The sequence below is a fragment of the Curcuma longa genome, unplaced genomic scaffold (genome assembly GCF_044706935.1).
Source record: "Curcuma longa cultivar G26 ecotype Majalengka, Jawa Barat unplaced genomic scaffold, ITB_CL_G26_1.1 contig_27066, whole genome shotgun sequence".
NCBI lineage: Eukaryota > Viridiplantae > Streptophyta > Magnoliopsida > Zingiberales > Zingiberaceae > Curcuma > Curcuma longa.
The window spans coordinates 641-15,669 of record NW_027433313.1 but is presented as its reverse complement, the minus strand read 5'-3'; the positions used below and the strand labels follow the sequence as shown (position 1 = coordinate 15,669).

Below are 15,029 nucleotides of genomic sequence, written 5' to 3'. Positions count from 1 at the left end.
ATCGGTACTAACAAACATTAATAGAGATGCATAGTCAATAGATCAAATTTGACCTTGCTAACTCGATATAATCTCATTCTCCTACATGAGACATGTTACAATCGAACAATAATTTATTTTTCAACTTCCCATTCTAAATTAGGTGTACCAACTTAAATTGGAAATCTAATAGAATATTTATCTCGCTCAACCAATGAAACGAGGGAGAGACTTCATTGATATGAAATGCTCGAGCTAGTTAAACCTAATTAAATATCATGATTAGTCCAATGAATCAATTACTTCTCTAATACCATTCATACAAATTTCTCACCAATTTTACCTTTACGGCTGTTGTGGGAATGATAACCTCGTTGAATGAAGGCTTGAAAGTGAATAAAGTCAGATAGCCAGCGTGGCCTTTCCTTTTGGCAATGGCGATGAACAAGGAGACAAAAGGGAGGGCTGGTCGTTTTCGCCCTTGGCTTTAGCAGCGAGCGACAGTGGATGGCAGCACTTACTGCGATAAACGGCAGCAGCAACACCTGCTACTCACGTGCTGCTGTTGGCTGGAAATATAGGAGATGCTGCTGCTGTGAAGAGAAAAAAATTGCTGGAATCTGGTGCTGTTGCTGGAAAAGAAAGAAAACAGCCAGAAGAAGAAAAAGAAGCTGCTTGGGTTTATGGAAAGAAATCAGCATCTGTGAAGGAGGATGCCCTGTTGCTGGAAAAACCAGAAAGGAGGGAGGAAAGAAAGCTGCTGAGAAATTGGTACTGAAATTGCTGGAGATTAAGTTGCTGGAGAAGAGAAAAGGAAACCTGCTGCTGTGTTGCTGGAAAGAGGGCAGGTTGCTGGTCTTGGTGACTTGATAATAAAAAAGAGTTAGGGTTGCTGCAGCATCTTGTGCTGGAAGTGAGGAAGAAGGAGGAGAAGCGGGAGAAGTTGGCTGCTGGAAATCCAGAGAAGGTGCTGTTGCTGCTGCGAAGAAAAAGGAGTAGGGGAGAAATAGAGAGGAGAAAGAAGAAGAAAAGGGAAGGGTAGTTCAACACAAGGATAGGAGGAGAAGGAGGTGGCGGTTTAGCGGTGGAAGAGAAAAGAAAAAGAGAAGTTTTCTCAAATTTTCTCTACTTTGTTTTAAATTGATTGAACTACTTTAACCCATTAAAAATTTGGTTCGACCAAAATTTGGCCAAATCAACTCTAAATCAATCTCGGTTTGAACCCACTTTATCCTTATTTCCACTCCTACCCCATGATGGATTAGATCCAAACCCATCCGACTTCAACTTGACACCCACATTCCATGTTGAACTATTTGGTTCATTTTATTTTGTCAATGTTAGAAACTCAAGTTTGATATTTTATCAGTTCAAAATATTTTTATTATTATTATTTTGTTATCATTATTATTAATTAATTTTTTTTATCAAAGTTAGTATTTAACAAAAATAGTCTTTTTTGGATGATTTGATCTTATTTTAAGTCTATATGGAAGGGGCTAGAATTCTATGTATTGGATCATCTTAAGTTAATAATATTTTTCCTCTTTGTGAGTTGAGAGGTTGTGCTTTTGGCTGCATGATTAGTTTTGTTGCATTAATCTAGGATAATAACACAACAATAGAATTAGAAATCAATTCAAAAATTTGGAAATTTTATAGTTTATAAATTCATTTAAGTTTTTAAATTTTAAAAGTTTAATTTTTAAAGTTTAGAGAGCAATCAGGTTTTTAATGGTTCACTGTACTTTTAGAGATAAAATATATTTTCTTTGATGATGATTTGTCCTTATTTTGAGTCTATAAAAGGGGATAGGATGTATTGAATAATATTGAGTTAAATAATTTTGAGATTATTATTTTTCCTCTTTATGGGTCAACAGTTTGTTTGTAGACATACATGATTAGTTTGTGTTGCATCAATTGTGGAGAATTACACACTCCAAGGATTGGAGGTAAATTAAAAAAAATCCTTCTAAAATTTGATAGTTTGTAAATACTATATGTTTTTAAATTTTAAATGGTTGTTATAGTTTTTAGAGGGAAGTTAGGCTTTTTAAGGTTCATTATAATTTTAGAGATGATATAAACTTTTTTAGTTGACTTGGTCTTATTTTGAGTTTATCAAAGTGATTAGGATTCTATTTATTAAATAATTTTTTAGTTAATAACATTTTTTTTTTGCTCTTTATGAGTTGAAAGTTTGACTTTTTAACTTGATTAATTTGTGCTGCATCACTAAATCTATTCTTTTGTTTATGACTATAACTTAGATCAATTCTATTTATCAACCCAATTGAGTTATTTGTTGAGCATATACCAAATATCTATATCATAATAAAGATAAGTGGTTGAAATGGAGAGGTACTTTTGTAGTCATGTGTTAGTGATGTGCCTCTTAGGCTAAAAAAGAAATTTTTAAGATTGTGATAATTAGATGTAAGCATGGGATTGCTAGAAGATACAGAGTTAAAAGCATAGTTTAAAATATCGTACCATGCCGGGTGGAACTAGTGAAATTACCGTTTTGCCCGACATCGGCACTATAGGCCGCCGCGACCTCCCCAACCTTGTGGGAGGTTTGGGGAGGTCGCGGCGGGGTCGCAGAGGCTGCAATTCTCTGTCGTGACCTCCCACGGGGTTGTAGAGGCTGCAATTTTCTGCTGCGACCTCTTGCGGGGTCGCGGAGGCTGCAGTCCTTTGTTGCGATCCTGCGGTACATGATTAAAAAGACCTCGTGGGTGCAGTGCGTGATTAAAAACTTAGCCTTTAATTAAACTTATATTAATAATTTCAATCAACTCTAGCTATAGTAGGAATAATCTAAACATGCTTAATCAAACCCTTATAAAATTATCCCATTAACTTAATATTATATATTATTTATTTTATTTTCAAAAATATATAATAAAATATTTATATATTTATTTACTATATAGAAACACCTTGATCCCATATTTTTTCTTTTATTTTAAAAATTATTATTTTTATTATTTAGGTTAAATTATTTATTTTTAATTAATATATTTTATATTTAAAAATATCTAAACCATGTCGGCACAATACTATATGATACCTGGAGCAAACCGTATCGTTGAGAGGAGTTAGGTTAATATGGTCTATACATGGATCATAAATTTTATATTTAAAAATATCGAAACTATATGATACACTATTTGGGAGCAATTAGGCAAGCTTCAATACATGAATAAATGAGAGGAGTTAGGTTAATATGGTCTATACATGATCAAAGATTATCAATATATTTCATTGCTAGAGATGTTGAATCAATTATAATTGATGATGTTGATGGGTAGGAGACCAAAAAAAAAGTTGAATCTATTGGACTAGAAGCTATATGATAAAAAAATAGTGAATATTATAAAAAATAATTTAATTAATTTGAATATTATTTTTGATGTATCATTGTATAAAATACAATGAAGGAATATGCTTCATGTTAACCAACCCTAAGTATAATAAAGGAAGTGGTGAAATAGAGAGAATAAATTTTGGAAAATCCAACTCGTACTGTGGAACATTTACTAGAGGTAAAATGCTGCTACTGTGACTGATGACTGTGAAGTTTGAATCCCTATAGTCTTCTTCTGCTCAATTTATTGTACTCTATCAACTCTTTCAATTGCTTGTGATATCGCTGCTTCAACATTTATAGTAAGTTACATTGTTTTAGGCAAGGAACCCTTCTAGGAGAAATCAACCTTCGACAGTATTCCTGGATGAAGAACTTGACACTGACCCAAGATCAGGTTTGTCTTCTTTGTTCTGCCATCATGTTCCCATGGCATACAGATTAAAAACATTCTGATAATTTTTCTGTAAAACCCATCATAATATCCAACACTTTGTTATGACTTAAGATTATTAAATATTCACGGTTAATCAACTGCTTCTTAAAATGTCATAAAATTATTATTTTTCTTAATGACTTTTATTGTGTTAATAATTAGTTTGCTTTTGACTGCAATTTCGTTAGTTAGCACAGTGAAGGTTCTCCTGATAGTTTGTTGATTATTTTTGTTTCAATATAGAGACAAAAGAAGGCAACATGGTGCCTGATAGTTTGCTTTTGACAATTGTGTGAAAGTATGATATACGTATAGAACATTTGGGTTTCATTTAGTTTGTCACTAAAGAAGGCAACATGGTGCCTTTCGTTGCATATGGTATCTCAAATTCTTACTCTAGATGCATTGCAAGTTATGCCAAATGGTTTAGAAAGCCCAAGAGGATATCTGAGAATGGTCCTTATCCTTTTTAATTTTTTGAAGGAATAAAGAGGCCTATTTAGTCCAATGAAACTCCTATTTCCTTTTTAAGGAAATTTATTATGGGAGCTACAATGGTATTAAAATTCCTAGTGATCATTCTTAAAGTCACAAGGCCATGAAAGCTTTGAACTTTTGAGGATTAGGTCAATCCTTTACTACCCTAATTATTTTCAGAGTCTATTGAAATACACTTTGGCTACGTTTGGTAAGGGGTAATCAGGCTTGTAATGTAATCAGGATTACATTACAAGATGATTTACTTTATTTGGTAACATTTTAGAGATGTAATGTAATGTAATTGGATTACAAAAGAGGAGCCAAGATATGTAATCTGGATTACAAAGGAAATAGTATGTAATCCGATTACATTACAGATTCTATTTTTATCGTACCAAATATACCCTTCCACTTTATTAATAAAATTAATAATTTTATAAAATCAATAATTTATTAATTATAATTAATAATTAATTATTAATAAACTTAATTAAAATAATTAATAAAAGTATTAATAAAATAATAATAATTAATTATTAAAATAAATAAAATTAATAAAATTAATAATAATAATTATTAATAATTTAAATAAAAATTATTTATTATTATTATTAATTAATAAAATATTTATTAATTATTTTAATAATTTTTATTTTATAATTTTAATTAATAATTAATTATTAATAAAATTAATTAAAATAATTAATAAAAGTAATAATAAAATAACAATTATTAATTATTAAAATAAGTATTAATAATTATAATTAATAAAATAATAAAATTAATAATAATAATAATGATTAATAAAATGATAATTATTAATTATTAAAATAAGTATTAATAATTATAATTAATAAAATAATAAAATTAGTAATAATAATTATTAATAATTTAAATAAAAATTATTTATTATTATTATTAATTAATAAAATATTTATTAATTATTTTAATAATTTTAATTAATTATTATTTAAACTAATTAATTATTTTAAAAATTTTTATTTTAATTAATAATTAATAAATATTTTAATAATTTTTATATTTTATAATTAATAAAATTATTAAAAATTATTAATTTTATTAATAATAAAAATTAATAATTATTAATTATTAATAAAATAATTTATTTTAAAGATAATAAAAATAATCTTTATTATTACATTTATTTTTATTTTATTTTAAAAATTAGAAGGGTATTATTGGTATTTTATAATAATAAAAATTAGATTCCTTTCTGAAAATATTGTACAGCAAACACGGTAATGTAATCATTATTGTAATCAAAGATTACATGCATTCCTTCAACCAAACATAGTAATGTAATCAAGATTACATTACATTACATTACAAACTTGATTACATTACAAGCGTGATTACATTACGTTGTACCAAACGTAGCCTTTGTGGAGATAATAAGGGATAAGAAGGTCAAGGAAGATAATCTGAGGTTTTGGGGTTGTAAGGAACAATTCTTCAAGTTGAAAACTAATTTTTGGTTTGAAAAGTTTCAAGAATTAAATGAATATATTCTAGTTATCTATTGTTCTCTTTATTGTAGATCAAAAACTAATTTTTGGTTTGAAAAGTTTCAAGAACTAAATGAATGTATTCTAGTTATCTATCGCGCTCTTTATTGTAGATCAAAATATCAAAATAAACTCTTAGAAATTATCATCCTCATGGATGATGAATGTACTTGGGGTGTTTAGAAGCTTAAAGGGGATAATTAACCATTTGTGTAGTCCATTACACGTTTTAAAGGTATTTTTCTACTTAACACAGTTCAATCTAAATCTGATGATACCTATTGCATAAGTAAATCTTGTAGAATCATGTGGCCAAAATCATCAGGTTAAGTGTATTGTGAAGTTTAAGTATTAGAAACCTAAGCTTACATGCCTGTTAATGCACATTCTTTAAGAGCCATCTTCTCAGGTTGAGTATATTTTCATTAGAAACCTATAACCTAACAATGATTCTATTGATGATTTGACTGTTAATGCACATTTTCCAAGAGCCATCTATTTTCAGTGTCAATGCAAGCACATCACATACTAATGTTTTCTCTAATAAAGCTTTTTTTAGCAATCCTTTGATTGTTGCATTAGTGTGGCAAGTTTGGCAATTGTGGTCCAAGAATAAGGTATTTTGCATGTTGAACTGTGTAGAGGTGAGAGTTTGTAAGGTAATTCTCCAGGAGGAGTTATACCCTAATACTTGACTAAGAGCTTTTTGATCTTAGGGAGATGATCTTTTGGTGAGGTACTAGGGAAAACATTAAGGTTTTGTGCTACTAAGGCTACTATCACTTCTGAGTTTTTTCTTTTTCAAATTGAGTGTGTGTAAGAAGGTGAAGGGACTATCTCCAAGACTGGGCTAGCCAGATCTTGGTTTGACTAGGTTAGGCTTGTGCGTATGAACCTACATTATGGGGAAGACATCACACTAGTTTTTGTCAGCGTGAGAGCTCATCTCAATAGTGACTAAATATCTCTACGTGATTGAGAGGAAACTTCTAGTGTGAGTTAGATTCTGAAAAGGGCCTGTATGAAAACTATATTCATTTCAATGTCTAAAGACTCTTGTATGTTTTATCTTATATTTTGCTAAGTATGAAAAATGTTAATGTGTTTTAACAGTCGTGATGTGGAAGATGAGACACTATGTGAAGTTCTATAGTTTCTCCCTTCTTTCAATTTCTGGGATTTCCTCTTCATCACTTCTCGGAGATGGAAACTATGTTAATGTTAGAATTGTATTCAGGTTTTATGCACAATGTGTTCTATGTACAAGACTATGCCAACATTTTGATGCCACGGGATCTCTATCATGACAATTATAATGTTGTACTTTTTGGTTGGGGTTAGAGCTAGAGGTAGGTCTTTCTAGCTTTCTCTAGGTTTGAATTAGACTATTCCCTAGTAAATACATTGTGCTCGTTGTTGCTGCCCAATAACATGTCCTAAGATTGCATTTCACTCACATAATCTCTCAAGCACTCATATCTTCAAGTCTTCAATATTGTTGATGCTCCTCGCCCTAGAGTTCACCTTATAAGACCTTAGATCCCTGGATGTAGTAAAGCTTCTTGAGATTGCTCTATGCCATTCTTTGTTTTGCCTCCAAGTTCAACTCTCAACGGGCCACCCTAGAGTTTTATCTTGCCATGCCTTCGGTCCCTCAAATGCACCAAATTGTCAAAGCTTGCCTCCATGCCGTCCTTCACCTTGCTTCTAAGTTCACCTTATCTTCAATCCATCGAACTAACAACTGCTCTATGCTCCTTATCACAGAATTCACTGTAAATTCACCTTGCCTTCAATCCATTGAACAGCCACTCTATGCTCCTTGTCTTATAGTTCATACATCAAGTTCCTTGAGCTTGTTCCTTGGCATCCTTTGCCTTGCCTCGAGGTTTGCCTCGTTATATATTTCCAAGTCATTGAGCACAAACTATCTCACGATCATATCAAATAGACTTAAATCCATTGAGCCAACACACTCTACATGTTTCATATGCACTTTGCTAAGTCCCTACACACTTGATATACATATCAAAAATACAAGATGAACCTAACTTTAATTTTCTAAGATATCAAAATAAAAGTCAGTCACTTGGAAGCATTGTTGCACCAACAACTTCCAACTTATGCGGGATCTCGATTGTTGCACGTGATGGCAAGTGTCATTGAGGTATCGATGGTGGAGAGATGGTGGATGTGGAGTTAACCATTAAGAGGATGGTGGTTCAAAAGCTCAATTTAGGCATCAGTCGTTAGGGGAAGGATATTCCAATATGTGCAATAGTCAAGTTTGTTTAGAGCAAAGGGATCCAAAAGGGCTACTCATAGGGACGAGCCAAGGCAACACTGATAGAAGGAGATTAAGACGTGAAAGAAAAACTTGTACCAAGACCAAATTAGTAATTCAGCTCACATACAAATTGATGCAACACTGGGAACAACTCAACTCACCGAAAGGGAAAAATAATACTAACAGAAATGTAATTGAATAAAGGAGATGCTAACCCTTATAGGCTGACAATAAGATTAGTTCTTTGTGAAAAAATGATTTGGCTATCCATAAAGAAAACTTCTAACAAACTTCTAAATAAACCTAAGCAACTCTTTTAAATTTAAAAAATAACAACTGTCACTACCGAAAGAAAGGATACAACGAGGAAAGGACACTATTGATGAGAGTCGGCCCACCTCAAGAGAGAGAGAGGATGCCTTTTTCCATATGCTTGAAACCTTATAAATGAGTTTGCCCCAGTATGCAAATTTGGGTTTTTATTCCATGTTGTAAACCCAAGTAATATACTGGCAACATCTGGAAATTGCAATTGAAAATATTCTCCCGTTGTGAGGAATTCACAACCAATCCAGGAAACAAATAATTTATAATAGTTGATTTTCAATCCACTAAATACATAGAAGGCAGCAGTAAGAATGTGAATTGGAAGGATGGATAAAAAGCCACCTGAGCAGAGGTCAGCTTTGAGACTAAAAAATCATCCTCAACTTGGTAATTGAGCTGGTTGTCTACTAGTCTTAGAGTAATCTTTACAATTTCGGTTTGAGGCAGGGCTATGGTTTTGACAAGCAGAATATGTCCATGAGACCTGTCTTCTATCTGTTAACTGTTCAATTTGTCCTATCTTCTTGGTTAGGTTACTTTGAGTCTGACCCTTTCTAAATAGTCTTTACAACATTTAACTTTGGCTTGACTTTTGAAGCATAATTGTTATGTTCCATGGTTTGAAATCTAATATCATGTCGAGCAGCACAGTCAAAATGTATCATTTCGATAAATTACCGAAGCTTGAAACTATTGAAAATTACTTGGCATAGGATAAGTTGAAATATATCCCATATTGTTGTGTCAATCATGTCAATCATTATTGTACAATAACACCCTTTAACATGCTACAAACTGAAATGACATGCGTTGTCTTTTATAGCATTTTTTCATACAATACGATGAAATTGCACATATGAGAGTTAGAAATATAGATGTGTTTTCTTCTTACTTTTTTCGTCTCATCCCTCCATCCAATTCTCCACTAGTACCATATGTTGAGGCATTGATATGGTTGGTACTATACGGTATCCATAGAGTCAAAGTCCAAAACTCCAGCACGATTTGAGATTTTGAATCTTGCTTCTATCTTTCCAGCATCAATGCTTTTTGGAACATCACACACTTCCCCATTGATCCAAGTATTGATATGGTTCTGATTGTCCATTATCTTTTCTGTTCCTCTGTTTTGTTCTCCTGTTTTTCGTTTTACTTGATAGGAGAATGGAAAGCCAGCCAGATTTGGTCTTACTTTAGTCTGCTATGTCCTTAATCCTAAGGTGTATCATTAAACTTGATCTAGGTTGTGTAATTATACTTTATCTTCTTTTTTTGTTATTCTATGATCATTGGATGATAGCTAATGCATGACAAGTGTTGATAGCATTACCAGTGAGTGAACTATGTACACTGACTTTCCTAGACTGCATCGGGGGAGATTTATACCCTCGTTTGTAGGTGCCATCGTTGCACACATGTAACTGGTGTAGTTGATAAGTTTTTGTCAGCAACCATGATGAACCCATTCCTTGTCCATTGAACCATAATATTATAAAAGCATGTTTTTTTTCTTTGTTTTTAAGATTTTATAAATAAATTAAAGAAACTGCTTGATCAAATCTCCATGATTTATTGTAGAACAAAATGTTGGTGTTGCCCACACTGGTAGATAGTGGCAGTGTGTGTTTCTCACATGCTACAATATCAAGTTGCAAGGCACCAAGTATTTGGGCCATTTCCACGAAATTTTTTACATTAAGTTGTATAAATCATTCTATCTTTATAGGGACTATAATTGATCAACCAATAGTTCTCTTGATAGTCATAAACTTTTTTTAATTTTTTCCTAGCTATGCATCTTTATTGAGTTGATGGTTTTCAATAACTTCCTGCAATTTTCAGTAAAGCTGTCTTTTTTTTTTTTTTGAATTCTTTTAGATTAATTTTATTTTTTAAAAAATGTGTTAGATTTATATAGAACTGCCTCTACTCCTATTAGACAGACCTCCCCAGTCTATTTGTAATACATGTATTAATAAGGCGTCCCTCAAATGAAAAAAGCCAGGCCTGCCAGCTTGTCTATCCTGCTTTTCTCATATTGGACTAGATCTAAAATATTAGTTAATTTACTAAGTCTATTTTTACTCTTTTTTTTTTCTTTTTACACCACTCCCTCCATTCTTTTGGGGCGAGATGGGAAAAGAAGACCATCCTTGTGCCCCATCTCTGGCCCATAATGGGGTGAGGCTGGATAAGTAATCTTTGCCCTTTGCAATCCCATTTCCATTCCCTAGTTTGTCTGTATCTCCTTTGGTCTTATGTCAAATATTTGCTGCTTCTGTATAATGGTTAGTTAAACTGTTCTCCTTTTTGCTTTTTTTGTTTTGGATTTTCACAGTAGCTACAGCCAGAAGTTCAAGAAACAAAATAGTCATTAATTGTGATCTTTATCCAGATTTGCAAGATGAAAATTCAAAGGTAATATTCTTCTTGTACCATTTGTGTATGCTTAGATGTTCCTCATGCAGTTGATTGTTTGTGACCTTCTGCACATACAGAGGCAAACACACAAGCATGGTGATTGTCGGCACGACAAGGTATCTAAACCGCTTTGATATATACTAATAAAAATGTACAAGGAGTTACTCAATATGCAAATATTCATGCTTTAAAATGTTGAATCATAATCTTCTAAATTGGTCCGTCCCAGTACTAGCAGGCTATCTTGAACTTTGGATTGATATTGTTGGGCCTCCCAAATTTATGGGACTTATTGGATATTCAATATTGACCAGAGAAGGACTTGTGAGTTTTGACAAATTGATGAAATAGAACTGTATTGACATGAAACTAGCCTAGTTAGGCCAAAAGATCTAATCGGCCTCTAATGTATCATTCTTTGTTTAGCTGATCTCAGCAATTTTGGCCGTCAACAAATTTTGTGACATGAAACTTCATAATGAAATAGTGGACTTAGTAGTAAGAAAGATGGTGGGATTGTTATTCAAGCAAGTGGTTGATCTGAGAGAGGTGCACACTCTTCACTGCACACTCTTGAAATGATTTGCGAGACTACTACTGCAGTAGTAAGGTAGTAAGGATAGGAAGAAAGTGTCCTGTATTTCATTCTCTCTACTTTGATCTTGTGGAATGATCTTCCTATATGGCATGAAGGAAAGAGGATAAGTTGAGGAAAACATCATCTGTTCTGTTACTCATAAGAGATATTTATTCTTATCTAAAATATGATAGGAAAAAATTGAATCTCTTAAAAAGTCGAACACAAATATGAAACCGTGTAATACTGATTTGGATTTGCAAACTGTTTGATTTTTGAATGAGTTTGTGAACACTTTTAGCGAAGCATTCACGCGCCTTTTTCTGAACAATGTTTGAACTATTGATAGACTTCCTTCACTAAGAATGCCATTGAGTTGGATAATCCTTTCGTTTGTAAACCTTGGGACTCAAGTTCATTTTTGCAGAAAATTGTTTTATAAGCTACTACATATAATGCGTTACCATCTCTATATTTATTTAATCACTGCATGTTAGAGCATCATTGCACGACCCTAGGGCCATTAAAACAGAGAGTATTGGTATGAAAGTGAGAATGATGACAAGAGTAAGCGAGCTGACATGGCCCACATCTATTGTAATATCCAAGATGGTTTTATTTTCAGACTGATCCTGCTAGTCTTGTCTTAAAAACTTTTGCTATCGTAAGGTTTAGAATTATTTTTGCTGAGTTGCATATTTATTTGTAGGGCAAGAAGGTGGTTGAATCCATTCAAGATCCACCAAAGCAACCAACTTTCTCTTGCCCTATCTGCATGAACACAATGACTGAGGCCTCGTCAACTATTTGCGGCCATATTTTCTGTAAGAGCTGCATTGTGGCCTCCATTCAAGCACAAAAGAAATGCCCTACATGTCGAAGAAAGCTCAGTATGAACAATTTCCATAGGGTGTATCTTCCAAACAGCGACTGACTGACGAATGGAGTAGGACTGCTATTTGAGTCCATTTTGAAGGGTTTCATACCCATCTTGATGTTCACCTATTATTGTTATTTAAGAAACTCAAGGCTTTCTTGATTTTGGAATAGGTTTTATATCAAATGTAAGTCAAATTAACTTACCGTGTGCAAAAAAAAAAAAAAAAAAAAAAGAGTTGCAAGTGGATATTAGCATAATTTACCTAGTTACCGTATTAAAGTATTTGAGATGTCACCGTGTTTTGTTCAGGGTAGATATCGCATAAGGTTGAAAAAAAAAGTACCTCAATATTCTTGTGGGCTGGCAGTGAGACTGATCTGAATAGCTATCTCACGTGGTGCAAAGGCTCTGTTTTACGTCTCAACTGTTTAAGCAAACAGCAAGAACAATATTAAAAGTAAAAAAATAAAATAAATTTATGTACTTTAAAAGTAGTTATATATATAAAACACAATACAGTAGTTATACATATTTACTATGATTTTGTCTGATTGGGTATTTATTGATGTATTAAATATATATTCATATATAACAAAGTCTATTTTATATGTTCATATATCTGTTTTAATATCTTTATCATCTTTCTCATATATTTTGATTTATAGTTTAATATTTAATTTTATATAATATAGTAAATTTAATTATCATTTATAATTTTTTTAATTTTGAAATCTAACTATCACAATGAATATTTGACATCTTCCATTTTATAATCTTGAATGTATTCTATTTGCTCTCAAGGATATATTTTAGTTGCTATTTGGAAGGTAGATTATCATATGAAAACAGTGATCAAATTGTTAGAAAATAATTCTATGAAGAATAAAATCTCTTTTAGTTGAAGAGGTCCTTCAATTATCATGATTCATTTCTTTTTAAATCACTATAGGGTCAGGAGGGACATTTGAGGTGAACATTATCACTTTTTTGTCACATTGAATGTATTTTATGTAAAATATTTTTATTGGCCTCTCCATCCTTTATACGATAGTTATACGTACAAAGGACCATGATCAATCAACCTATTCTGCAGTGTATGACATGGACCAAAATAGAAATAAAATACGTGAGAATTTCAGTGTAGGTATTGTCATGGTATGTCATGTGCTGATAGCTAAGTTACATTGTCCTGGTTATATGGATTGCCAATTTCACTTCATAACGATTTGATGTTTCATCAACACTTAATTAGGGTTCTCATGAATTGACACAGATGGATAGACTTGATGTCAAATTCTAGCGTGGATGAAACCTATCACTAAGGATAAAGTCCCTTATGATTTACTCCATTCAAGATAGTGAGGGCCACTTTGGGGAGCCGGTAAAGTGACAATTTCATTGCCAATCAACACCAAATTAGATAAAAATTTAAATGACATCTTTATTTTTATTATAGTAAAAAATATATTATATGTTGAAAAAATATCTAAAGGGTCTTTTAAATAAATATTTTTTCTCTATTACCTTTTTACCTTGCCGATCCAACAACTTTAACCTAAGTTGACCACCCAGAAAAGTTGATCGAGAGGACGCGCATTTTGTGAAGTCCTTTCCACAATTCTTTAGGGTTGTCCTCGGACACTCACTTTTCATTCATCCTCGTTGTTTGATTATCTTGCTTTCTCATTGTTCTTTAGTGGAAATATGTGAAAAATTATTCAAATGTTTGCTTCACAGTGTATGATTTAGGATTTTAACTCATCCTCGTGAACATGTGAAATCAATATATATTAGGATTACAATATAATTAATGTATTCACTGAATGTGCATCTTGAATTGTTTGAGTTCATGCAGTAATTTTTTTTAAAAAATTGCTAAATGTTATAATAGTTTTAATTAAAATTATTATATCATATGGACTGATTTGCATCTTTTGCAAATCATTGCATTGTGTTCAATAGACTATAGAGAGTTGTAACATGTTAACTCTTACATGATTAGTAGTGTCCATTGTTGCATGGAGTAACAAATGCATTTGTCTTATAGTAATAAGGCATCAAGTTCTTCACACTCAGGTAGTAGCTCATTTGTTGATAACAGAAATACTACCTCGAGTGAATATAGAAAGAAAGTGTAATGTAAAAATAATCTTTTTCAATTCAGGTCTTTTATCGCATTTGTAAGACCTAATGAAAGCCACTTAGAGCTAATCAAAAGAACTCTCTCTTTTCATGGGTTCTAAACATCCTAAAGAATCTCAACTTTAGAGGTCTTATCCAGAATATATTTTGTTCCGGCTCCTTGCCGATGACAGCCACAACACCAGGCAAGAGGAGGCCGCGTCAACTTGTACTGCCATATCGAGGGGAGGGGTCCTGAGGAGACAACAACTGAACGCACGGGTCAGTGGGGCGCTGGGGAGTCCCGCGTGGCCACTCCGATGCTCAAGTCAGGCAACGAGCAAAGAAGTTCGCATTTTTGAGCATTCAGAGAGTTCATTGTCATACCTGTACCGTTTATATAGCGGTAGGGGGGCGATATTTTAGGATCTCGGTGCCCGTGATTGGCTACTGATCCGCTATTGATGGGATAAGGATAATCTTTGAGGGGTTTTGATTATCTGGTGTCTTGGATTTGTAGATCTTTATCCGACGGTCATACCTGCCCGTGGTATTTTCTTTGGATGATGGGGATTAGACCGGGCCAAGTAGGAGACTTGGTCTAGGTTCTCATTGGTCTAGG

At 32.7% G+C, this 15,029-nt stretch overlaps 1 protein-coding gene across 1 annotated transcript; it reads left to right on the top strand.

Annotated features, from left to right (window-relative positions):
• Nucleotides 1-3,727: 3,727 nt before the first annotated feature.
• Nucleotides 3,728-12,760, top strand: LOC141818976 (E3 ubiquitin-protein ligase complex slx8-rfp subunit slx8-like; the record flags this gene model as incomplete). The annotated part of the gene is given in 4 exon segments (XM_074706368.1): nt 3,728-3,749; nt 10,747-10,826; nt 10,907-10,945; nt 12,116-12,760. Coding segments are annotated over 4 exon segments (366 nt in total), but the record flags the coding sequence as incomplete, so codon positions are not given.
• Between the last annotated feature and the right edge of the window lie 2,269 nt (nt 12,761-15,029).